The 26,382-nt window shown below is 46.2% G+C and overlaps 2 protein-coding genes across 2 annotated transcripts; one reads left to right on the top strand and one right to left on the bottom strand.

Moving 5' to 3' along the window:
- Positions 1-5,000: 5,000 nt before the first annotated feature.
- GGCX (gamma-glutamyl carboxylase) lies at positions 5,001-19,473 on the top strand. Its single transcript, XM_010599948.3, has 15 exons — positions 5,001-5,120; positions 5,496-5,666; positions 6,958-7,116; positions 7,427-7,592; positions 9,500-9,578; positions 10,045-10,151; positions 10,973-11,136; positions 11,481-11,746; positions 11,914-12,045; positions 13,313-13,464; positions 13,879-14,048; positions 14,227-14,357; positions 14,650-14,797; positions 14,967-15,162; positions 15,543-19,473. Exons 1-15 carry the CDS (start codon positions 5,078-5,080, stop codon positions 15,733-15,735), a joined length of 2,277 nt encoding a protein of 758 aa, XP_010598250.2. The 5' UTR covers positions 5,001-5,077; the 3' UTR covers positions 15,736-19,473.
- Positions 6,953-26,347, bottom strand: MAT2A (methionine adenosyltransferase 2A). The gene is made up of 9 exons (XM_003420429.4): positions 26,115-26,347; positions 23,695-23,772; positions 23,486-23,608; positions 23,102-23,214; positions 22,877-23,020; positions 22,464-22,682; positions 22,055-22,237; positions 21,789-21,922; positions 6,953-21,124 (listed from the first exon to the last, which is right to left on the bottom strand). Exons 1-9 carry the CDS (start codon positions 26,203-26,205, stop codon positions 21,022-21,024), a joined length of 1,188 nt encoding a protein of 395 aa, XP_003420477.1. The 5' UTR covers positions 26,206-26,347; the 3' UTR covers positions 6,953-21,021.
- Positions 26,348-26,382: the final 35 nt, after the last annotated feature.

The raw sequence follows: 26,382 nt of genomic DNA, 5'->3' as shown, positions 1-26,382 counted from the left end.
TGCGCCATCCTCACATTCGTTGTTATGCTTGAGCCCATTGTTGCAGCCACTGTGTCAATCCATCTCATTGAGGGTCTTCCTCTTTTCTCTGACTCCCTACTTTACCAAGCATAATGTCCTTCTCTAGGGACTGGTCCCTCCTGATAACATGTCCAAAGTACATGAGACAAAGTCTCGCCATCCTTGCTTCTAAGAACCATTCTGGCTATACTTCTTCCAAGGCAGATTTGTTCGTTCTTTTGGCAGTCCGTGGTATATTCAATATTCTTCACCAACACCATAATTCAGATGCATCAATTCCTCTTCTGTATTCCTTATTCATTGCCCAGCTTTCACATGCATCTGAGGCAATTGAAAATAACATGGCTTGGGTCAGACACACCTTAGGCCTAAAAGTGACATGTTTGCATTTTGCATTTTAACACTTTAAAGAGGTCTTTTGACCAAATTACATACTCTTTCCCAAATACACCATACCCCTTTATATCTTTGTTCAAGTAGACCTCTCTCAAGAAGAGTGAAGATCCTGCTTTGCTCATTACTGCCTATTGGAAATTCTATTCAAACTTCAAGACATTGCCTCCATCAAGTCTTCCAGACTTCTCCACTGAAGTTAACTTCTCCCTCTTCTGATCTGCCATCATGCTTTATTTCTCTTTTATAGAATCTATCATACACTTTGCCATTAAATGCACACACATTTGACTCCTCCAACAGACTCTAGTCTCTATGAAGGCAGGAGCCGTGCCTTCACTTAGGTAACCTTTGTACTACATGACAGATGCATCACACATACTAGGCACTCACTAAATGTTTAAGGAATTGAACTGAGAGATTTGAAAGAGGGCTTCTTTTTCCACAATGCAGACAGAAAGTCAATTTTTATTAGAAAAGATGCAGGAAAAAATGTCTTCCTTAAATTTTGAACTCTTTTACGGATTTGTGAATGTTAAATGTATATTCGTTCTGAAAGGATAAACTGGAGGCCAACCCCTTGAACACAAACAAGTTAAAATCACGTGATGGAGAAGTACTGAGCTAGCACAACTCATTTACGAGCTGCATTTCTGTTACCCAGAATGCGCTCAGTTCACCCAAGGTTATTAAGACCTTCTGATTCCCCTCTCTCCTCTCAAAACTATACTCATCTTTCAACACCAGCTCAAGTGCTACTACTTCCAAAAAACCTTTCCTGATTTCTCTAGCTGTAATTCATTACTTCCTTAGTGCTTCCATAGCACTCTGAACCTCATCCAATACTTATGACTTTCTACATTCTATCACTGTATTATGCTTCTACCTCTTCTATGTTGTTTGTTATCATGTGTTTCCTCACCCTTAAACTCCCAGAGGGCAGAGGCCACAACTAGTCACTGTTTACTCTTACGTAACTTCACCAGTCCTAGGCACAGCCAGACCATGAATGCTGCATGTAAGGGAGCCATCTAATTTTGAGTGGTCCTAGGAGTGCCAGCCCAAACTTCCTAAACCACACTGGATCCACCTGGGCTCAGGTCTGACAGATTAAGAGATCTATCTCCTAAATAAATCTATGGCTTCCAAAGTGACTTGGCCCACTTTACCTCTTGGCCTGGAAATGGGTGAGATCCTCAATAGCAGGAACACTGTTATCCCAACAATTCCACCTGTCAAACACCTCTCTCCCCACTAATCCCCTCTTTTATGTCTACTCCTGTCATTCCTTTCCTTTGGGACAGAGGTTCTCAAAGTGTGATGCACGAATCCCTCGGGTCCCCAAGGCCAGCTATTTCCAGTTAGTTGCAATGGCGTCGAGTTAGCTCTGATTATTCATGGCAACCTTATGTGTAACAGAATGAAACATTGCCCAGTCCTGAATTATCTTCGTGATTGTTGGTGTGTTTTGGGTCAACTGTTGCGGCTATTGTGTAGTATAGTGTCTTCCAGCACTATACTGGACAATGTTCTGTTATGATTCATAAGGTTTTCATTTGCTAATTTTCAGAAGTAGATCACAGGCCTTTCTCCCTGGTTTGTTTTAATCTGGAAGCTTCACTGAAACTTGTCCACCATGGGCGACTTTGCTAGTATTTGTAATACTGGTGGCATAGCTTCCAGCATCATAGCAACATAAAAGCTACCACAGTATGACAAACTGACAGATGGGTGGTAATAATAACCAGTTGCTGTTGAGTCGTTTTCAACTCATGACAACCCTATGTGTGTCAGAGTAGAACTGTGCTCCATAGGGTTTTCAATGGCTGAATATTCAGAAGTAGATTGCCAGGTCTTTTTTTCAAAGGTGCCTCTGGGTGGACTTAAACCTCCAACCTTTCCGTTAGCTGCCAAGTGTGTTAACCATTTGCACTACCCAGGAACTCTGGCAATAACACTGACATGTTATTTGCCTTTTTTTTTTTTTTTACTATATTAACATTTGTACTGATAAAGCAAGAAGATAATAAAAACAGTGGCACCAAATTGTGGCAGTAGTTATCGTATTCCTCATTGCCACACAGTTGTAATTTAAAAAAAAAGCATTTTCAATTAAGAACATCCTTGACAAAGCAGTAAAAATTATTACTTGTATTAAATCTTGGCCCTAGAGTACACACTGAGTACATGCCTCTTAAATATTTTGTGTGAAGAATTGGATGTATCCATAATTTTTTTATACAGCACTTCTGCACACCAAGCAGTGGTTGCCTCACGGCGTTCCAAGAAAAAGCATGAATGCAATTGAGCTGGGAGCTGAACTTCCTTTTGTTTTTGTCTCCTTTTTCCCTTAAATGAAATGCCATTTTCCTTCAAAGAATGTCTCATAGACTGGGCCGTTTGGCAGATATCTACTCAAAAATGAAAGGAATGAGACTGCCTTCTCTTCAAGGAAAACGACAATATTACTTGCCAACGATAAAATTTCAGCTTTCAAATGAAAATGAGAATTTTGGAGAACTTGTATTAGCTACTGTGAGACTGACAGCTTCCTGATACTTAAAAGCCTGATAAAATCAGTGATGATATAAAAAAGTTTTAAGTGTTTTGCTATCAAATAATGAGATGTGTCAACATTTGAAGGCCTGTATAAAAAAAAAAAATTTTTTTTTTTCTATAACTCAGTGGGAAACCCTGGTGGCGTAGTGGTTAAGTGCTACAGCTGCCAACCAAAGGGTTGGCAGTTTGACTCCTCCAGGCCCTCCTTGGAAACTCTATGGGGCAGTTCTACTCTGTCCTATAGGGTTGCTATGAGTCAGAATTGACTCAACAGCACTGGGTTGATTGGGTTGGGTTATAACTCAGTGAACCAATGTTTTGCAAATGACCATATGTATGATTGTACACAATCCTAACAGTAAGTACCCATTCAAAGTGCAAGATATGCTAATGATTATAACGTAACAGAACATAAAGTTTATCGATGTGGTTTCAGACTCCACATTGCTATTAACCTTTAAAAAACTATCACTTGTATCGTTTCGGTGTGGTATCAAAGAAGAACATCCTCAATTATTTGAAAAAAACTATTAAAATTCTTCTTCCTTTTCCAACTAAATACCTATTAGGCCAAATTTCCTTCATTTATTTCAATCAACATCATTTCACAACAGATAGAACACAGAAGCAGCGATGAGAATCCAGCTGTCTTCAATTAAACCAGACATTACAGAGGTCTGTACATAAAACAATACTACTTTTCTCACTCTTTTTATCTTTGGTAGAAAATATATTTTTCACAAAAATGTGATTTATGTAAATATATAATGGGTTTATTATTGTATGTTTTAATGCATTAGTGCATATTTAAAAAATCCCTTGGTGTAAATTTTTAACATGGTAAATATTGAAAGATATAACCCACATAAACATAAAGCTCTTTAGGGTCCTCAATAATTTCCAGTAGTGTAAAGAGGTCCTACCACCTCCCGCCTGTCAGTTTGCTGTACTTTGGCTTGCACGGCTGTGATGCTGGAAGCTATGCCACCTGTATTTCATATACCAGCAAGGTCACCCATGGTGGATAGGTTTCAGTGGAACAGCTTCCAGCCTATGACAGAGTAGGAAGAAAGGCCTGGTGATCTACTTCCGGATACTAGCCAATGAAAACCTTATGGATCACAACAGAACATGCTCCGACTTGCTTGCTTCGGACATGTCTTCAGTAGGGATCAACCGGTGGAGGAGGACATCATGTTTAGCAAAGTGGAGGGCCAGCGAGGGCGGGGGAGACGCTCGTGTGAGAGATTGACAGAACAGCTGCAGTGATGATCACAACGTTTCATCCTGTTTTTCCTAAGATTGTCAGGAGTCAAAGTAGATTCCAAGACAGCTATCTATCTACCTAAAGTGGTACTAACATCAAAAAGTTTGAGACCTGAGGCTCTAGGATGTTTTCCTGCTGACCAATCCCAGTGCACACACTCGGGTATTACAATTCTGATCAAGACTGAGCTCTCCAAGAAGCTACTCACAGCCTGCTCCGCATTCCCTCTGCGGTTACGTTGTTTCTGTTTTTCCTGGTGCTTTCAAACCTCGGGTTCTTTGGAAGTGCGGCAAGCGAAAATGAAGACATTCGCGCACTCGTTCTAGGCCAGGGAGCCCTTTCAGGTGCGTCTTCAACACGGCGGTCAACATCTCTGGGTTAGAATCTGATACCTGCGCCCGATCCCTCACATCAGGGGGCATCCCTGGGTCACTACAACCTGGGGAAGCCTAATGAGGACAGGGAAGGACCCAACGGAGTCGGAGGAGCCTGGGGTCCTCCTAGGGGCGAAAGGGAGACGCCTCTGAAGCCCCAAGGATGAGATGCGCGGGGCGCTGGGTAAGAGCCGGCTCTGGAAGCGTCCTCCCCACCTCCGTCACTGGGTAAATCGAGGCCGGCCCACCCCTCCGCGCCGTACCGCCCCACAACTCCCCGCTGCGCCCCCTGCCGCCAAGCAGAGAGTCGGGCGCCGCGGCCGGGGCCCTTCACGACAGTGCGGCGCTTTCCGGCCGGCCGCGCGCTGGCCGATGTGTCGTGGGGGCGGGGCCCGTAGGAGCCGCCCCTCGCGGTGCCTCCTGCACAGACCCTGCTGCTGCGGCGACCTGTTCCCGCGGCGCCATGGCAGCGTCCGCCAGGTCCACGCGGTCCGTGCGTGACTCAGGTAGGCTCAGAACTCTGCCCTTGCCGTAGAGAGAGGGGCGAGGACGGAAGGACTGCCTGGTGGGACCCAGTGAAGGTGGCCTTGGTTGGGAGGGGACTTGCACAGCGAGGTTGCTGTCCGCTATTTCCGTGTGATGATGACATTCAGGGGAGCTTTGAGGTTGGAGGACTGTAGTCCGAGAGGGGTTCGGGAGTGCTGAGGGGTCCTGGGGGAGGGACCACACTGCAGGGTTTCTTCTGATAGTCTGTGGTCAGTGGGAGAACCCAGGTGGGCAAAAGCCCTGGGGCTGGTGGGGCCGTGATTTTTGTGATTTGAAGCACCCTCCCTACAAACACACTCACACATGCAAACATCTTTCCCTTTCGTTGGTTTCAGATAAAGTACAGAAAGACAAGGCGCGACAAACCTCGGAGCCTAGACAGGGCAGCCGAATGGGAAAACTCTTGGGGTTTGAGTGGACAGATTTGTCCAGCTGGCGAAGGCTGGTGACCCTGCTGAATAGACCAACGGATCCTGCAAACCTGGCGGTCTTCCGTTTTCTCTTTGGTGAGTCCAGTTTCTGGGAGGGGCTAGTTCACTTGGGGTGGGAGATTGACAGTTGTTCCTTGTCATTACAGCCTTGGAAACCCTATGTGGCAGTTCTCCTCTGTCCTATAGGGTTGCTGTGCGTTGGAATTGACTCCATGGTAATGGGTCTTTTTTTTTGGTTTTTTAGTGGATTCACCTCCCTTTTCCTCAAAGCTGAAGATACTGACAGAATACATTATGTCCTGTGGAATTTAGGATCAAACCCAGCTTTTTCTACTCCTGTTAGGGTTTGAGGGCAGAAATGCTCTGATCTGAGGCTATAGGAAATATAGAAGCCGAAGAACAGGGACCCATTTTGCCTGTGGCATGACGTTGCCCAGTGACTATGGTAAGCACTTTAGAGAAACTGGGCAGGGCCACAGAGACAGACATTTTGGCTGTGACTGACTCTAATCCGGAGCTTCCTAACTCATAGGCCACATTATGTGTGCTTTCAACAGGTTACAGATGTGCTGACAGATTAGTCACTTTACCGCAGTGGTTTTCACCTGGGTGCAATTTTGCTTCTAGGGGACATTTGGCTTTTTTTTTTTTTTTTCGGTAGTCACGACTTGAGGAGGGAGCTCCTGGCATCTGTGTAGGGGCAGTGCTAAACATCCCATAGTGCAAAAGATAACCTCTCTCAACAAAGAATTACCTATTACCGTTGAGTTGATTCCAATACATAAGGACCCTGTAGGACAGAGTAGAACTGCCCCATAGGGTTTCCTAGGCTGGTTAAGCGTTTGGCTGCTAAGCAAAAGGTCAGCAGTTCGAACCCACCAACCACTGTTTGGAAATCCGGAGGTGGCTCCTTGACCTAAGTAGCCTTTTGTGTTTACCCCAGTGTGTTGTCCAAATAGTACTGTTTGCTGACATGCCAGGAAGCAAAAAAGATTGAGAGGCACCCAAGAGCACTTTCTGTAGCCCAGTAGAACAGACCTTTATAAATGTAACTGTTGAAACCCTAACAGTTTTTACCGCATTTTGTACGTTTCTCTCATTTAGTCCTCACTGAATCCCTATGAAGTATCATGACCCTCTTTCACAAACGGGGCATCGGCTCAGTGTGTGCAGTGGCTATCCAAGGTCACACTGCTGGTGTAATGCCTAGTGCAGGGTAGGCACTCAGGAATTACTGTTGAATGAATGAACAAATGGCAGAGCCAGGGTTAGAAATAAGTCTGACCCTGTTGTTGGGTGCACTCTACTGTACCTCACTGCTTCCTTAGCTGAGGCCTAACGGCCTACCCCCCTACTGCCTCCTTAGGGCTGTTGATGGTGCTGGACATTCCCCAGGAGCGAGGGCTCAGCTCTCTGGACCACAGATACCTGGATGGGCTGGAGGTGTGCCGCTTCCCCTTGCTGGATGCCCTGCGCCCGCTGCCACTTGACTGGATGTATCTGGTCTACACCATCATGTTTCTGGGTGAGGGGAACTGTGGGAGAGAAGGGAATCCTGACTGATTTGCCTAAACACAGAAATACAAAGCATGCTGGTGAATGACCAAGGTGTCAGACTATTTCTTTCTCTTCATCTGCTGTGTCTCACAGTGCTGTGTGTTGTTTGAGCTGTGACCCCATAACTCTTCTTTCTAAAATAACATTTAATTTTCATTTAGTATTAGCTGATAATAAATGCCTGGTGACTTTTCTTAATTCCACCCACAGCATGTTCCGGGGGAGCTGGGCCTGTGGTGACCCCTTGACCTCTTAATTCTGTCTCCCACAAACCCCAGGGGCACTGGGCATGATGCTGGGCCTGTGTTATCGGCTAAGCTGTATGTTGTTCCTGCTGCCGTACTGGTATGTGTTTCTCCTGGACAAGACGTCGTGGAACAACCACTCCTATCTGTATGGCCTGTTGGCTTTTCAGCTGACATTCATGGATGCCAACCGTTACTGGTATGATGAGTCTGGGGACACAGAATGGAGGGTCGGCTGGGTCAGGATGGTTACCAGAGATAGGGACCCAGTGAGGCCCTTGTGTTTGTCCAGCAAGCATATCTTCAACCATGGTTACAAGGTCACACTTTAATTTGGCTGGATTTGGGAGGGAAAAGGGGACAGCCAGGTTGAGACACTTGGAATGACAAAAAGCAAAATGGCTTCATTCCCACCCCTTTACTCTTTCCATATCTCCCCAGGTATCTTGATCTATCCACTTCCTGTCACCCTCTTAGAGAGAGGAAGAGAAGACTGAAGCCAGATATAGCTGTTTTCAGATACTTCAAGGGTGGGCATGTGGCAGAGGGAGCTGACTTTCCCTGTGAGCCCAGAAGGGTAGAGTTAGAACCAAGAATAGAAGTTGCTGAGAGGCAGAGATGACAAGAGAGGGAGGGGCCCACCAGAGCTGCTGCCCCGGGAGGAGGTAACCCTGTGTCTCTGGCTTAGATGACCATCTCCAAGGGGAGGTGATGAAGGGATGTGGAGGCAGGGTGGCAGGTCAGATGATCTTTAAGATTCTGCCCACTGATAAATGAAAAGCAGATGCGAGGCAGGGGAAGGAATGGCTGGAAAGGGCACAGTAAAAATGTCTGAGATAAAAAAACAAATGAACAGCAAATATGAGGTGTCAGTAAGATGGCGCAGGAAAAAAATCTCAAACATTGAATTTGCTGGAGAGTTATGTCTTAATTAAGTTTTGCTCATTAATACCTCTCCCAAAAAAAACCAAGGCCATTGCCATTGAGTTGATTCTGACTCATAGTGACACTGTAGGTCAGAGTAGAACTGCCCCCTAGGGTTTCCAAGGCTGTGATCTTTACAAACGGCCACATCCTTCTCTCCCAAAGTGGCTGGTGGATTCCAACCGCGTACCTTTCAGTTAGCTTAACACTTCGTCACCAGGGCTCCTGCTCATTAATATGTCCATACGAATACCTCTTTTGTGAACTTTGAAACTCATTCAGAATGGCCAGCTCTGATCACAGAGGATTAAGAGGCAGTTTGACAGAATATCTCTGAAAAGTTCCATTTTTGTGATTTTCACAATTGGGAAAAAATACCTATCATTCACTGAGGGCTTTCTATGTGCCAGGCACTGTACTAAACACTTTACAGTTTTTCCTCAGTACAACTCAGTGAGGTCCACAGTGCTGTTCCCATGTTATAGGTAAACTAAGGCTCAGAGAAGTAAAGGATTTGCCTAAGGTGACACAGCAGGTAAGAGGCAGAAGTGAGAACCCAGGTCTCCTTGATGCAAAGCCTAGTACTTGACCACAAGTGTGAGCCGCCCCCTTGGCCGACTGCTCTGCTTGCTCATTGTCTTCTAGAAAACCTGCTTTGCTTTGGCTTCCCCAGAGTATACCTGGTCTCCATAGCCTGGGTTTATCAGTTCTTTCCCAGGATAAGTTGTTAGCAGGTGTCCTCTGGTACCGGATCCTGGCATGCAGGTCTATGAAATGTCATTTTCTGCTGTTGAGTGCTTTGAAAAAAAATTTTTTTTTTAAATAACGTACCCTATGTATATTTATACACATCTTTAGCTTTTCAAACACTCCCTTAAATTTGTTCTTTCTTCACTCATCTTCTAACATTGTAGTCTTTTTCCGGATTTGATTCATTAGGACAAACTCATTTGCAAGCTAACGCTAAACTTTGAACTTCTTGTTAAAACTTACTGGTATTGTTTCTCTTACAATGTATAGTAATCACTGTTACGATTTGCTCATATAATTCTAAAGAGCCTCAGAATAGCTCAGAGAACCAGGGAGGGTTTGAATGTTCCAGGGATAGATAGGATTACCACATTTCAAAGGAAGTATAGAAGTGCGACTAGACTGAGAAGCTCCTTTCTTCCCTTGGTGTAGGTCTGTGGATGGTCTGCTGAGTGCCCGGAAGAGGAATGCCCAGGTGCCCCTTTGGAACTATGCAGTGCTGCGTGGCCAGGTACAGCGCCGTGTGAAGAGGGTGGTGCTTCTTGAGACCCATCACGTCAGCATGGCCGTCGTGTTGCCAGACAGCACTCTTCTCTGCGTCCCTGATCTTCTCTTTGCTGTTTTGTTGGAAAGCTAGGCTTTCCCATTTTTCCCAGTGACCTAATCTCTGAGTTCTCTCACCTTGTCATGGAAAGGCTGCAGCTCTGTCCCTGCTAAAATTAGAGCTCTTGTGAGAGAAAGGACCCCATTTGTAGTTCTTAGCTTTTGCTCTGGTGCCATACCGGGCCTGGCATTGGCAGGATGTCAGTGCATGGTTGTTGGATGGGTGTGTATCTGAGATGAATGAACAAAGGAACGGATCTCCTCTTCCTTGGGCCCTGGACAGAGGTCAGAACCCGCTTTACTCTTGACTGCCTGTAGAACACGAGGTTCTTTTTTGTTTGTTTGAACATTTGTGTGGCATTTTGTGTTTGCAGATCTTCATTGTGTACTTCATTGCGGGCGTGAAAAAGCTGGATGCAGACTGGGTTGAAGGCTATTCCATGGACTCCCTATCCCGGCACTGGCTCTTCAGTCCCTTCAAGTGAGTGTCAGTTAGGGCAGAGGCTCACTGAGGCACGGGAACAGACCAGGTGACTTGTTTCCCTGTGGTCTGCAGGAATGGCTGCTGTGCTACTTTGTCTGAATTCGCCACGTTCTTTCCTCTGTCCGCTCCTCACCTCCATATTCAGCAGAAGGCAGAGTCCTAGCTGCTGCTGGGTGACCTGTGATACTGGCAGGAAAGTAAAAAAGGAAAGAGCCACACTAGGTGACTTGGTGAATGAGTCAGGGCCCCCAGCAGTTGCCTCGGGTGGTGTCTCTGTCCTTGGACATAGCCCCTCATCAGGGTTCCTCAGCTGATGAGCTGAGAAAATGGCAGAGTCGGTGCTCTGCTCTGACAGAACCGTCGTTGACAGCTCTTCCCACAGCAGAGGCTTACCTCTCCTGTCTGTCCACTCCCTTCCCCATCTTGTTCTACATTGTTCTTTTTCCTGATATTTCCCAGTTCCTTCATATTATGTTCGCCAGGCAGTCACCTTGTAAAGTGTGTCTTCATTCATGGTCTCCATGAGGAACCTACCCCCTGCGACACACGCACTTCTCAGTCACATTTTGTCCTCAAAGATCTGCCCTTGATTACTGCATGGGGCATGCTGGAAAAATTTGACACCTAGTATGTGAAAATGAATGGGGTTTGAAAAGTACTGTAGGTGAATTAGATACCTTAGGAGTTTTTCTACCTGCCCACTGGGGTGGATCCTTTGGCAAGGCCAGGGTAGCAGAGGTACACTGTGCTGTGAGTGTGCTGCGAATGCTGAGTTCTCTGGTGGGCTGGTGCCTAACCTTTGTCCCTGGCGTCTGCAGACTAGTGTTGTCCGAGGAGATGACCAGCCTACTGGTGGTGCACTGGTGTGGGCTGCTGCTGGACCTCTCAGCCGGCTTCATGCTCTTCTTTGATGCCTCGAGACCCATTGGCCTTCTCTTCGTGTCCTACTTCCACTGCATGAATTCCCAGCTCTTCAGCATAGGTCCGTACCTGAGATCAGGTGGGAAGCAGGAACCACAGGTCTGTAGCAAGAGCCTAGCCAGAGGCATTATTTGGGTGTGGGAGATGTGCTGGCGCAGGAGCTGACTGGAGCCAAATGCAGTCACTTTGAGATATGACTAAATTGGGATGAGAGGATTGAGGCTTCTGGACTATACAGTATGTTGTGTAAGGAATCTCTGGGAAGTACAAGGATCTTACAGTTCAGAACTTTCATTGTAAGTGGAACACCTGGCAGAGGCTTCCCAAAGGAAGGGGGCTGAAGGAGTTACCCTTGTTCCGTCCACCTGGACTCCTGAAGTGCTTGTTTTCTCTCCACTTTCCTAGGTATGTTCTCTTACGTCATGCTGGCCAGCAGCCCTCTCTTCTGCTCCCCTGAGTGGCCGCGGAAGCTGGTATCCCACTGTCCCAAAAGGCTGCGAGAACTGCTGCCCCTCCAGGCTGCCCCTCAGCCCAGCGCCTCCTGTGTGTATAAGAGGGGCCGGGCCAAGGGTAGTCAGAAGCCAGGCCTGCGCCACCACCTCGGAGCTGCCTTCACCCTCCTGTACCTCCTGGAGCAGCTCTTCCTGCCCTATTCCCATTTCCTCACCCAGGTATGTGTGGGCTGGGGCTGTGCGGCGGAGGCTGGGCTTGCTATGTGGCGGGGGTAACTACGCAGGGAGAGAATGGAGCTGGTTTTGTAGCCCTGTGTTGGTAGAGGATGGAGTTAGTGTGAGAATCCTTGTTGTCTGAGCTGATTCCCCCTGCCCTGCCTTCCCAGGGCTATAACAACTGGACTAATGGGCTTTACGGCTATTCCTGGGACATGATGGTGCACTCCCGCTCTCACCAGCATGTGAAGATCACCTACCGTGATGGCCGCACCGGCGAGTTGGGCTACCTTAACCCTGGGGTGAGACGTCTGACGCTGACAATGTGCTGTTCTCAGAGCCCCCTTGAGCTGTGGGTCTGGTTTGGTCCTACACGAACCACAGAGTAAAACAAATTTAGTTCTGTTCTGCTCTGTCTCACAGCCAGGATGAACTTTCTTTTGTGTGGGTTAAGATAGGGCAACGTCACTCACTTTCTCGAATTGATATTCTCCCTTTAAGATTTAGGAAAGGTAATAGCATTATCCTCAACAGGCGAAAGGTGGAAACAACCCAAGTGAAAATCACCAGATGCGTGGATGCACAAAAAGTGTATATCCATACCAAGCCAAACCCAACCCTTTGCTGTCAAGTCAATTCTGACTCGTAGCGACCCTATGGGTCACAGTGGAACTACCCCATAGGGTTTCCAAGGAATGGCTGGTGGATTCGAACTCCTGACCTTTTGGTTAATAGCAGAACTCTTAACCACTGCACCACTAGGGCTCCCATACCAAAAATCAAAAAACCCATTGCCTTCAAGTCGATTCCGGCTCATAGCAACCCTATACCCACAGTGGAATACTATTCAGCCATAAAAAGGAATGAGATTCTGATACATGCTGCAACATGGATGAACCTTGAAAACATTGAGCTGAATGAGGTAAGTCGGTCAGAAAAGGACAAACGTATGATTTCACTTAAATGAAGTATCTAGAACAGGTAAATACATGGAGACAGTAGGTTAGAGGTTACCAGGGGCTGGGAACCCTGGTGGTGTAGTGGTTAAGAGCTGTGGCTGCTAACCAAAAGGTTGGCGGTTAGAATCCACCAAGCACTCTTTGGAAACCCTATGGGGCAGCTATACTCTGTCCTTTAGGGTTGCTGTGAGTCGGAATTGACTCGACAGCAACAGGTTTTTTTTTATTTTTTTAGGGGCTGGGAGTAGGGGAGAATGGGAGTTACTGCTCAATAAGTACAGGGTTTCTGCTTGAGGTGATGAAAAGTTTTAGAATAGTGGTAAAGGTTGCACAACATTGTGAATGTCATCAACGCTACTGAATTGTACACTTAAAAATGGTTAAAGTGCCAAATTGTATGGTATGTATATTTTACTACAATTTACAAAAAAGCCTTAGGAAGGGCAAGTACCACTATCCCAGCAATGAAACGTTCATTCCCAAAGGCAAGCTGCATTTTCTTCTGACCAAAGTGGGCAGCAAGCAAGGGATCTGTGCACCACTGGCAGTGAATGGCTTGACCGGGAGGTTGATAACGATAAGGTGGGACTAATGTGCGGGTTTGGGGCAGGTGTTCACACAGAGCCGGCGATGGAAGGACCACGCAGACATGCTGAAGCAGTATGCCACTTGCCTGAGCCGCCTGCTTCCCAAGTACAATGTCACTGAGCCCCAGATCTACTTTGATATTTGGGTCTCCATCAATGACCGCTTCCAGCAGAGGTGGGCAATGGGAGCAGAGAAGGGGGAGAACGGCACGTGTTCTCCAGTGTTGTCCTGCTTGAGAGGCTGTCCTTCTGGTGCATGTCCTTGTTGATTTGGTTGTGGGCATAGCTGATTGTTTCCAGCAGGGGGCACCATCACCCAGGAGAAAAGTTAACTGCCTTGTTCTTTTAGAAACGGTAACAGATGCCTTCTAGGTAGCCACTAACCCTGGTTCTTCCCAGTGCTCCAAAGTCTCTTTCCCTCCCTCTCTCTTTCTGCCCTGGACTGGCAATAATGTGCTGACATAAAGCGATTTCTTCTATCTGGAAACCCGGCTGTCTCTGCCTGGAAACAGTGATGAAAGGAACAAAGCTGGAAGTCCTGGTGTGTGGGTAACTATGGCCTTCTTAGAATGTAGTTTTCTTTTCTCAGGATTTTTGACCCTCGGGTGGACATCGTGCAGGCCGCATGGTCCCCCTTCCGGCGCACGCCCTGGGTGCAGCCGCTCTTGATGGATCTGTCTCCCTGGAGAGCCAAGTTTCAGGAGATCAAGAGCAGCCTGGACAACCACACTGAGGTGGTCTTCATTGCAGACTTCCCTGGTATGGAGGGCAGTGAGAGGCTTTGCTATCTTTCGTCCTGGCTTCCTTGGCCAGGGATGTTGCATGTGGTGGGGGGACCCTGAGGAGGGTGGTAGGGTAGGTGTAATGTCTGTTCTGGTTTTGGGAGTGAGTTCCCTCTACACTGAGGTGGGATGGTGAACACTATTGCCCCTGGCAGGGCTGCACCTGGAGAATTTTGTGAGTGAAGATCTGGGCAACACCAGCATCCAGCTTCTGCAGGGGGAGGTGACCGTGGAGCTGGTGGCAGAACAGAAGAACCAGACGCTTCGGGAGGGAGAAAAAATGCAGGTATTTTGCTGGGATTAAGAATGGCAGAAAGGTCAGCGGGAAACACCTTTCACACCTTGAGCCAAAAGGAGGGCGGGAAGTTTAGGTGAGCAGTGGTCATTTATTACCGATTCAGCAGTAATACAGCGTGGGCTCAAAAAGCAAGGGCCCCGAGGGCTTCTTAGAGGTCAGGTGCTTTAGCCTTGAAAACACCATGAGAAGAAAGATACGGGGAAGAGTAGAGTGGGGAGCCCACAGGCTAGCTTGGGAAAGGTCAGAGAATGAAATAGATCGGTTTCTCCACCCTGATCAGTTGCCACCTGGTGAGTACCACAAGGTGTACACAACGTCCCTCAGTCCTTCCTGCTACATGTACATCTACGTCAACACCACAGAGGTCACACTGGAGCAAGACCTGGCACATCTGCAAGAACTGAAGGAAAAGGTGGAGAATGGGAGCGGTGAGTATGTGAGAATTCAGGTGGAGACAGCCTTTGGTTACGAGAAGTTGGTGTTGTGAAGATCTAGCCCCTGGTGAATGAACTTGAAGTTGGTGGAAGGGGAGTTGAGTTCTAAGGGAGAGAGCCATTCCTTTTTCAGTGATTCCCCTTTTTGCCGTCTTCTGCTCAGAAACAGGGCCTCTACCTCCAGAGCTACAGCCTCTACTGGAGGGAGATGTTAAAGGGGGCCCAGAGCCAACACCTCTGGTTCAGACCTTTCTTAGACGCCAGAAAAGGCTCCAGGAGATCAAACGCCGGCGAAATACCCCTTCCCACGAGCGATTCTACCGCTTCCTGCTGCGAAAGCTGTACCTCTTCCGCCGTAGGTAAGCTTCACTCCCAGGTGCTCGTCATTGTCACCCAATGTTTGCAAGCTAGGTAAGTTTTCTTTGTGAGGGGCACACTAGGGCCTCTCCCCCAGGAAAGGACAGCTTAGCACTAGACATCTCTCACTTTCCCCTCCCCATTCTCCTCTCCTTGATTTAATGAAAGAATTAACGGCCTGTGTCTGATGGCCTGCTGTCTTGTTGTGCCTTAGGTTAACACCAGTATCCTTACAGGTCATTCCTACCCCACCCCAGAATCCTCCACTAGCCTCTACAAAGGGGTGGAGGGTCACTCTGGGGAGATGCTCATGTGCCCGGGTACAGGAATTCCTATGTTGAAACAGGCATTTGAACTGAGTGGCCTTTTTCCTCTTTTTCAGTTTCTTGATGACCTGTATCTCGCTGCGAAATCTGGCCCTAGGCCGCCCTTCCCTGGAGCAGCTGGCCCAAGAGGTGACTTACGCAAACTTGCGGCCCTTTGAGCCAGCTGGAGAATTGAGTCATTCAGACGTGGATTCTTCAAATCCTAATCTTCCTGAGTCAAATTCTGACCCTGTTCATTCAGAGCTCTGAGTGGGGGCAGTTCTTGGCTTGTAGGTACAGGGGCAGCCAAAGGACCATTATTTACGCAGTAGACGTTTATATGGGAAAATTATCTCAGTATTATTTACATTTTTTTTTCTTGTCCACAGCTCTTTTTAATTCAGAGATGATAACTTAGAGGAGCCAAGGAAGTAAAGGACAAGATTTATCAATCCAAGGTTGAGGGGCCAGGAGGAGGTTAGAAACAAGGTCAAAATGTCCTTATAGGATAAAGGGTAAGAGATTTAAAATGACTGGCCTGTGGTGGAAAGAAATTTGATGTATCAACATGACAATAGCAGCTAACTACTCTCCAGCACCCTGGTGGTGTAGTGGTTAAGTGCCACGGCAGTTCAGATCCACCAGGCACTCACTGAAAACTCTATGGGGCAGTTCTACTCTGTCCTATAGGGTCGCTGTAGGTTTTGTGCTAGGCACCGTGTGAAGCACTGCACCAACATCGTCACATGTCATCCTTAAGAGCCATTAGCCCCATCTCACAGTTGGAGGAACTCAGGTTTTGAGGTAATAGTTTGCCCCAAGACATTCAGCTAGTAGGGTGGATTGATAGTTTGAACTCGTCTGTTTGACTTCAGTTCCTGTGCCCTGCCTCTTGTAATTTCCAGAATCAGTGATAAGTTCTGAAATAATGCAGTTTAAAACTTGTCTTCTCAGTTACTAGTATCATTAGAATGGTGATCAGGTTCTAAATATACAGAGTAATTTTATCTTTACTACGATCTCGTTCCTTGTTTCTGTTATCTACACAGCCAATAAGTTTTTTACGAGCTGTGAGAATACAGGTATGCGTCGTTTAACATCCTCTATACGTTCTGTGATTTGGATCTTGTGCCAATACCATAGTAGCAAGGCCTGCAGGATGGTCACTGGTCAGGCCTGGGACCTGAGCTGCCACCATGCCAAGGGACTTCACAAACTGTGGCTCCACCACCGCAGGTCCTGTGTGGTCGCCACCCGCTCTCCAGGGCCACACTTGGGAACTGACCAAGCGCTGGGGTACATGTGGGCTCCATCATGCTGCTGCTGCTGCTTTTCCCTTCCTTCCACCCTGCCTGCCTTTCCACTCTCCCCTAACGGGCTTTAAACTCTTCCAGGCCCACCTACCCCGGTTGGAGTGGGACAGCTGCCTCAGTGGGCATTCCCCTAGGGGGTTGCAGCAGCATCCTGAGTTTCTGCCTGAGGCAAGTATTGGGAGCATGATGGGACAGGCAACTATACTGATGGTTGTCGGGGACCCCCTCCAACCCAGGGCTAGGGCTGATGAGGGACCAGAGAGCTAGTGAGACAGATCCGATCTCCCTACTTAGCAAAGTATTTCCACTGCATCCTGTTCTCTGGATCCGGATTAACTTGTGGGGCCACTGATGTGTATGGGTTAGACGTTGCCCCAGTGGTCGTTAAATCACACATACCTGTGGTCAGCAGTGCATCACCAAAGTTACATAAGGAAAATTAGATTGGTAGTATTTCTCTAAAAACATAGTATTAGGCATTATTCTAGTCTTTAGTGAGCAGTTGACATAAAGCAAGAACCAACCACGTGAGGGACTAGGGGGTGTTGGCAGTCACTGTAGATGTGGTGTGGAGGGATCATTCAGGAAGCTCTTCAGTCAGTGAAAACTTACCAAAGGTGTGGCACTGGGCTAGGAAGCAGAAATGCAGAGTAACAAAAAATAAGAGGGTCCCTGCTAGATGTGGCAGTCTACTTCCATAAAGATTATAGCCTTGAAACTCTATGGGGCAGTTCTGGTCTGTCCTTTAGGGTCATTATGAGTTGGAATTGACTCATTTTGGCAATGGGTTTGGTTTTTGCTCCTGGAGCTTAAGATTTCACGGCAGAGACTGGCAGTAACATGAGGACAGTGCTTCGGTAAAGAATTCACAGGATTTGATAAATTCTAGGGATCTTCTCCTCTGATGCCAACTTCGCCCCCCAACCCCATGAACAGTGGTCCCAGAGTTCTTCCCTAAGCAGCTGCCTTTTCACAGTGAAATAATTATGTCCACTCAGTGGTTTCCAGTAATACTTAGATTGCGTTGGTGAGCCCTAGGTTTCTCCAGTCATCAGCCTTGGACTCTTGCCTTTTCCTCAATTTCTCTTGAAACCTATTAATCCCCACTACCTCTTGCATATGAAGCCCTGGTGGCACAGTGGTTAACAGCTGGGCTGCTGGGCAAAAGGTTGGCAGTTCAAATCCACCAGCTGCTCCTTTGGAACCCTATGGGGCCGTTCTACTCTGTCCCATAGGGTCACTATGAGTAGCGATCAACTTGACAGCACTGGGTTTGGTTTAATTTTCACATCTGAATCTCGTTGGGAATAGGACAGGGCCACCATGTAAGCTGTGCAGGCTGAGCCTGGAAAAACAAAGAAACCCAAATGAAGAGGATCAAGGGCAGCCTGATGTAAAGTTCTAATCATAAGGTAGGGGATGGGCTAAGAACTGCAGTGGCACAGGATGCCCTAGTCACTTTAGCACTATGCTCTTTACCGGTGAGGTCAGCCATCTCGTTCCCCGCCAGAGTCCCGTTAGACTTACTTGGACCACAAAGTAGCTGTTTTTCACTTTTAGGGAGGTGGGACTCTTTACATTGGGGAAAACAGTAAGGTGGTCACTTAAAAACTAGTGGTATTCAGACTGCAGAAGACTCAAGACTCCACAACTGCAGCTCTTCTAGGGATGCGCTGTCAACGTTCTTTTAGCCGGAAGGCATCTCATCTTACCTCTAGTACCTGAATCTTCTGTCACTCCCTAGGTGAGACACAATGTTTGTTCAACCGGATACTCACACTTCATGCCTTCTCAGCTGTGATCATCCTTAACACCTGCTGTTTCATGCCTCCACTCCTTTGCTTTGCTTCTCCCACACCTACTCACCTACCTTAAATTCCTTCCTCATATTGGGCCAACGTAGCTACTTGCCTTTAGACAGCCACTAATCGGGTATCTAAAAAGCTTTTTGAAAATGCCAAGCTCTGAAACTTTACTTCAATGACATGTCAAGTTGAGGGTCTAGTTTCTGAAACTGGGAGTGTCACTGATGCCTGGAGTGGCACTTCCCCAACAGCAAACCAAAAGTCACCCACCCACTTCCGTCGAGTCAATTCTGACTCATAGCAACTCTTTAGGACAGAGTAGAACTGCCCCATAGTTTCCAAAGAGCACCTGGCGGTGGATTCAAACTGCCAACCTTTTGGTTAGCAGCCATAGCACTTAACCACTACGTCACCAGGGTTTCCAAACCGGAAGTAGATGCATAAAATGCTGGTGGAAACTCTCATCAAGTGGTTTCTGTCTAGGCCTACCCAGTGTGGTAGATGGACCTCTTCCACAAACTGCCAGAGTGAACTTTAGAGTAAACCTTTGGAACCTCAAGGCTTTTCACTGTGATTTTGTCACTTAAAAAAAATTTTATTATTGTGCCCAAAAACCTATCCCTGTATTAGAGAACTTCTAAAACTGTAATACCTCACCCACAAGTGACCTGAACTACAACCTGACTGAAAACCTTATTTCTACTATACCCCTTCCAACATTAAAACTAGCTTGGTTTAAGTTCTAAATTTCCAAGGCTATGTAACACTACCACTCACTCCAGACTTAGGGTATAAGACATTGCTGCAATAGGAAGACACCTGAATTTTAGCCAGTCCATCAACCTGAAAACAATGTTAGACAAGGGCAAATCTTAAAAAAAAAAAAATAATGGACACAGTTAAGGTAGAACCTAGCATTTTATTTAGATCTTCATTAAACTGTTGGAATTGAGAACCAGACATACGTAATAAACCTCCAAAAATAGATCCTGAAAGGCACTTTCTGCTTAGGGCAAGCAGTCATGGAATAAGCATGTAAACAAGCTGGCTTCTCTGTACCACACCAGCCAAGTCAGCTTTCTCCATGGCCAGCCGCACCAGCTCTGCCCTCCCTTCTGTTAACACCAGCCAGACCCCCTGTAGGTCTAACCCAAGGTTTTTCTGTAGGACACCTTGGCCTACCTGGGAATGCTGGAAACATGTTAAAGGAATCATGGTGTTGAGGAAAAAAAAAAGGAAAAAAAAAAAAAAAAAAAAAACTTTTAAAAGCTGCCATCTGAGGTGATGGCTTCTCTGTACTTACGCCATACCCCAGAATACAATAAATAAGCAATTAGAAAATGTTCAAGTATGAAGGGATTTTCTCCTCCCCGCCAAAAGCACTGCTCTCTGAAGGAAGCTGGTTTCTCTGTAGCTACACCAGCTGTTCAGAAAGCTCATTGGACCTGGTTTTGAAAATAAAACAAAGTTAAAACCCTGGGAGGAGTTATTGTGCAGTGTGGAGTACTCAGTCTTTCTTATAAAGAAAAAAAAAAGTTATCTGGTACCAAAGTGTGCAACCTACAGACCCTTAGGTACCACCCCTGTGACTTCTCTGTATGACATCACAAGGGTGCCAAGTGCCTGTTTTTCTAGAGCTAAGAGTTGGTGAGGTTTGGCTAGTGCTGAAACCATGCATAGGATTGGTTTACTAAATAAAAACCTTATTACGTACGTCCTCCAAAAGACAGCTGACAGTGGAGAGGTTTGGATTTGGTGCTGTTGAAGAGGTGGCTGTTAAAGAGCATAAGCACCAGGGAGATGGTTTAATGGTAACTGCCCTTTTTTTTTTTTTTATGATGTCAGGCTAGAGCTCCAAATGGAACTTGCGTTACATGCAAGACTGATTGGATAGAGAATACTCCTGACAAAGAACTACGTCATTAGAAAGGAATCAAGTTAAAGGGAGGATAAGGGAAGGCTTCACATTCATAATAGAGCTCAAGACATTACAAATTCATGCTGACAGGGCTATGGCATTGCCAGACAGAAGCTATAATGGAACTACGAGTACTTTACGTGCACATTACAAGGACATTTTCAGCGTTTGGTGGGAAAGTCAATGCAATTAGGATTTTAGGGGGTTGGGTGGTAGGGCACAAAGGCTCAATTTCAAAGCATTATTTACTACAGTGTTGTCTGTTTCTAGGCAGTTACATGGATCACCTATGCTCACTAAATTCATTATAATGGTGAACAAAACACCAGGGACAGAATAGCAAGCCCAACTTACAGTCCCCCACAAAAACTAAAATTCATGTCATTGACTAGAGTGACTGCAACTGATCAGGAGCTGAAAGAGGACAGGAAAATTTAGGAAGAAGGGCCCTTTCCCTCAGAGCTTGAAGGCTTCTCTGTAGCCTACGCCAACAAGTCTGGGGAAAAAAGGCTAACACTTTTCAATATTTAAGCTTTTTGGGAACTTCCCATGGGAAGCTGTCCCTACCAAAGTGGCCATAGGCTGCAGTCCTCTGATAAATTGGCTTCTTCAGATCCAGATCCCTGGAATATACAAGTCCGTAACTTAATATGTAGTATTCATTTAAAATAAAGCAAAACAATCAGCAAGACTCATTTTCAAGAGCTCTGGCAAATGAGTTCAGTTCTCTGGGGTATGCTAGGAAAAAAGTTTGTGGCATAAGTGTCCGTTACTTCCCTGGTGTCCAAACTCCTTGCACAGTCCTTATTAGTTAACTATAGTTCTTGTTTTTCCATCACTGGCTCAACAAATAGAAAACTTGTCATTATCCTGAAGAATTCCAAGTGTCAAAAGCTCATCTGAGATCATGGAATACTTACCAATGTCCCACAGCCCCCACCCTACCATGTTTATTTTCTTTTTAATAGCTTAGAACATGCCATTTAGCCGTGCCAATTTCTTCTAAGTAAACATCCGTAGGTAGCACAAAACCCACTACTAAATGTGAAGGATATTCTAAGCTGGTTAGCCTAAACCATGGAGCGTTAAAATCTCAGATTTTTTAAATAAGTTAAGCCTTTACTTAAGGCAGTTTAAGCTTAAAACATTACGCTTCTAGGAATTGTGATAAAATATGTTTCCCAGCGAGGAGTTTATCCTTCACACTTTCACCTCCTAGATTTTAGTAGTATATGTACACACCCAGACCCTGTGTTCTTCACTAGCAATAGACTTTACCATCTTTACCTGACAATGACCCCAGGGCGGAGGTCAAAATTCTTCTTCACAATCTCTAATAGCTCTCTCTCACTCTTCTGAGAGGTGCCATAATGGAAAATGGAGATAGACAATGGGTGAGAAACTCCAATAGCATAAGAGACCTAAAAGAATTCAAATGTCATAAGAGTCAGTCATCTAAAGACCCACACACTTGTGTTATACACTGGTATACAACACCCCCACCCCCTTACGTGACTTTAAAATCACTCCAGTTACATAAGAAGAGCACATACCTGAACAAGAACCCTTCTGCACAGACCTCCTTTAACAAGGGATTTTGCCACCCAACGAGCAGCATAAGCAGCTGAACGGTCCACCTTGGTATAATCCTTTCCTGAAAAGGCCCCTCCTCCGTGAGCTCCCCAACCACCGTAAGTGTCCACAATGATCTTCCGGCCAGTCAAACCAGCATCACCCTGAAATTACAGGATTTAAGTCACTTTACGCCAAATTCTTTCCAATTAATGGTTCTAGATCAGGTTACTGAACGCCTATTGTGTATCACTCAGCAAGCATCCTCAAGATTCACGTGGAGGCTTCAGGGGGCCTAGAAAAAAAGGTACTGATAGCCAAAACTTTGCAAGCAACAATCACAGAAGATCCAAAAGAACACCACAAATTGATGCCATTATAAGGCCTTACCTGAGGCCCACCAATAACAAATCTGCCACTTGGCTGTAGGTGGTAGATTGTGTCCTCATCAAGGTACTTCGCAGGTACAACTGCTTTGATGACTTTCTCCTTTAGAGCATCCCTCATCTCATCAAGACAAACTTCTTCATCATGCTGAACAGATATAACAATTGTATGGACTCTGATGGGAAGCACAGCACCTCGATCCTGCATATACTGCACAGTCACCTTGAAGATAACAAAGGTTATAAGAACACTTGTACCAAGCCAATAGCTTTGTACTCAGTTCCTACCTGATGTGCTATTTTTTCCCCCAGTTAATCTGTGATAGTTAAACATAACTTTACTGGTTTTTTGTGCCTATCTGAGACTTCATCTAGCTTTACGATAATTCTTCATGGAACTCACGCATCATCACTTACTTGAGTTTTAGAATCTGGGCGTAACCAAGGCAAAGTGCCATTGCGGCGCAGTTCAGCAAGTTTGGCATTGAGCTTGTGTGCTAAGACAATGGTTAAAGGCATACATTCTTCAGTTTCATCAGTGGCATAACCAAACATCAAGCCCTAAAAAAGGAAGTCACCAATGTGATCAATCCAAGCTTCAGAATTCAGTGTTATAAGATCTGCAAACACCCTTCAAGATACCTGGTCTCCTGCACCAATGTCCTCCTCATTCCGGTCAAGATGAACACCTTGGGCAATATCTGGTGACTGTTGCTCCAAGGCTACCAGAACATTACAAGTCTTGTAGTCAAACCCTTTAAGCAAAAAAATGCTTCATTTAAGGAAATCCGTTTTCAATACCTTCTTTTACAACAATAATTCGGAATTTCAAATACTGCTAAAGAAACCAAGTATTCCTAAATCTTACATAGAAGCAAATGAGTAAAGTAGTCTGAAACCCTGTAACTTGAATTAAAGATTAGCAGAAACATTATTTAACCCTCACTAGGCTTTAACTGGAGAAAAATGAAGACCTTAACTGGAGAAAAATGAAGACCTTAGAAAACCCAGCTCATTAAAAGTTACCTTTGGAAGAATCATCATAGCCAATGTGTTTAATGGTTTCACGAACTACTTTCTGGTAGTCAACAGCAGCTCTGGATGTAATTTCTCCAGCAAGAAGGATCATTCCAGTTTTAGCAACCGTTTCTAATGAAAAAGGGATTTGCACTTCAACGGAAGTAATCTTCATACTGCTTTTTCATCAGTTAAGTAAGCAAGTGTTCTAAACTTACCGCAAGCCACTTTGGCATCAGGGTCCTGCTGAAGGTGGGCATCAAGGACAGCATCACTGATTTGGTCACAGATCTTATCTAGGAAAAAAAAAATCCAGGCTCAACTTCTTTATTGTACTATTATCCTAAGTCCTTCATGCCCCTCTTTCTTTACTACAGATGTAAATATTTTTGAAGATATCAAACTTAACTCTTGTCTATCTACTTAAAGCACATTTTTTTTTCATACCGGAAGCCATCTGCCTGAAAGTGCTGGATATGTTGCTGCACATTACTTAAAAACTTGACACCACAGTCTCAATTTACTTGCACAAGCCCATCAATTCAGGTAAGCCACGACACTCACCATGTTTAATACATTTTAACCCTTTATGACATATGTACCTTAAACCCTACTTATAAGTACTTTGTTCTCATCCCTAAGAGTATTTTAGATTATTTTGAAAATTTATGTTCCCAGGCAAAACAATTTTCACTGTTAAATGAGCAGCCACATAATCGAGATACTAATCAGGCAAAAGTAGAAACAAAGCATCGGTATCTTCAAATCCATGAAAACTTAAGCATGAGAGGAAACGTTTAGCTTCACAGTATTTTTACCAAATACATTTTACCCCCAAATTTTAAAATATTAATTGTAATTCTGACAAATCACAGGACCAACTGCTACTTTCCTTGTCATGTTAACAACAGCTTAGCTACAGAAGTCTTTTAACTTCTGCCTTTCTCCCTGATCTTAAGGAATACCAGTTAGGGCAACAGGAGAATTAAGGTCAATTAACAGTTAAACGAACCCTGTATGAACAAAAGGAATACAACAGAATTGTTTTTGTTAAAGTAGTCGGGAATATAAAAAAGGACTCCAAACCCCTGCTGGTGATTTGCTTTTCCAACAAGCCCCTCCCCCCCAACCAACTGTCATCCAGTGGATTCTGAATCACAGCAACCCCACTGCGTCTCCCAAGCTGCGAATCTCTGTGGAAGCAGACTGCCACATCTGTCACCTGCAGAGCAGCTGGTGGTTTTGAACTGTCAACCTTTTGGTTTAGTTGATCACTTTAACCACAGGGCCAACAGGGCTCCTAACAAGTTCCCAGGCAACGCTAATGCTGCTGGTTAGAGACTAACTCTGAGAACCACTACCGCAATGGTTCTCAAAATTTATTATAAATTAAGAATCACCTGGGGATCTTGTTAAAATGTACATTCTGATTCAGTCTATCTGGGGTGGAAATGCAAATTCTCAGCAGCGGTTTGAACTGGAATAAAGCTGTTGAGAACCCTGGATTCAAAAAAGACCAATTTTTGAAAAGGTGGGTCACAAGTGTTCTACTCTCACACTGGCGGCAAAAAAACAATCGAACCACCAAACAAAAATCCAAAACACCTGACCTTCAGCAATCCTACACTCGTCAGATCTTGGGTTTGTCCTCTCCTACTACTACCACCATTAGATTGCTTGCGGGATTTCATCAGGCACAATAGACTAGATAGATAGAAACAGACTCTTAAGCCATCAAGCTATATTACTGTAGTCATTCTAGGAAAAAAGAAAAGCAATGTAATTGGCAAAATAATGATCTTTATTAGGTGACGTTTTCAGGTCGAGACTGAAGGTTCCTGGAAAAAGCCCCATTCGTTCACGTGTAGAATGATCTCCATAATGGCGGATGAGTGGACAAAGCAAACAGACGGAAATGTTAAGCAAAACCTTGCTTGACGTTAAATACCGAATACTTTAAAAGGAAACCCAAGGCACGTGGCAGCGTACACTTAATTCATGCTTCTCAGCCTTTTCACCCAGGGCCCAAATAAGGGATGCCTCCACCAACGCGCGCTATATTTAGTTGAAGGCTGTCACCTTGAAGACAAGGCCGTATTCGGCCTGGGCGTATGTCCGTCCTCTTCGGTGCCGTTTACGACCGAAGCCAAGAGGCACATAATGGACACAGACGTCCCGAGGTAGTGGCCCCTCAAACCCAGCGCTCGGAGGCCCGGGGACTCCCCGAGCCCAAATGCCACACGCGGCAACCACGTGGTTACGGCTGCAATGCGGGGCGCGCGCTCCCGAGGGCCGGCCGCGAGCACGCGGGGCGGGTCGTCCATTCGAGGGCTTTCGGGTGGCAGGGCGGAGAAGAGGAAACCGTGCCCTCCCCGGGCACGACACACGCTCCGCCGCCCCCACCCTTCTCATTTTCTGGAATCTTCCGCATGCCGAGGCGCGCGGCCGGATGGGAGGGGGAGGGGAGCGGCGGCCACGCGCTCGGCACCGGCGGCGCCACGCGGAAGCTGCTTAGCGGCCGCTCTTCCCACCGTCCTGCCCGAGAGGCCAAGCAGCGCGGACACCCGCTATCGGCCGGCCGGCCGGGTCCCTGCCCGGCGTCCCGCCCTTCGCTTAGCTCCAGGCCCCGTTACCTTACCTGGGTGGCCTTCCCCCACAGACTCTGAGGTGAAGAGGAAAGTGCCCTCCTCGATGAACGCCTCGTGGAAGCCGTTGAGCTGCCCGTTCATTTTGCTGACGGTGGCGGTGAGTGAGCAGTGGCGCTGAAAGGAAAGGGCAGCAGCGAGGCGACGACTGCGAAATGCGCAAAGCCAACGGCGACCTTCCACAGAAGCTCGGTGGGGCGGCGCGGAGCGGACGAGACGGCGGTGGTGCGGCCCAGTATTTATAGAGCGGCGCCCGCGCGC

The sequence above is a fragment of the Loxodonta africana genome, chromosome 15, assembly GCF_030014295.1.
Source record: "Loxodonta africana isolate mLoxAfr1 chromosome 15, mLoxAfr1.hap2, whole genome shotgun sequence".
Lineage (NCBI taxonomy): Eukaryota > Metazoa > Chordata > Mammalia > Proboscidea > Elephantidae > Loxodonta > Loxodonta africana.
This window is presented reverse-complemented; position numbering and strand designations above follow the sequence as displayed.

Coding starts and splice junctions, on each gene's coding strand:
- GGCX (XM_010599948.3), top strand. CDS start 5,078: ATGGCAGCGTCCGCCAGGTCCACGCGGTCCGTGCGTGACTCAG. Junction 5,121..5,495: donor GCGGTCCGTGCGTGACTCAG/GTAGGCTCAGAA, acceptor CGTTGGTTTCAG/ATAAAGTACAGAAAGACAAG. Junction 7,117..7,426: donor CTACACCATCATGTTTCTGG/GTGAGGGGAACT, acceptor CACAAACCCCAG/GGGCACTGGGCATGATGCTG.
- MAT2A (XM_003420429.4), bottom strand. CDS start 26,205: ATGAACGGGCAGCTCAACGGCTTCCACGAGGCGTTCATCGAGGAGGGC. Junction 23,215..23,485: donor CTATGATGATTCTTCCAAAG/GTAACTTTTAAT, acceptor TTTTGCTTAAAG/GGTTTGACTACAAGACTTGT. Junction 23,021..23,101: donor ACATTGGTGCAGGAGACCAG/GTATCTTGAAGG, acceptor TTCCTTTTTTAG/GGCTTGATGTTTGGTTATGC.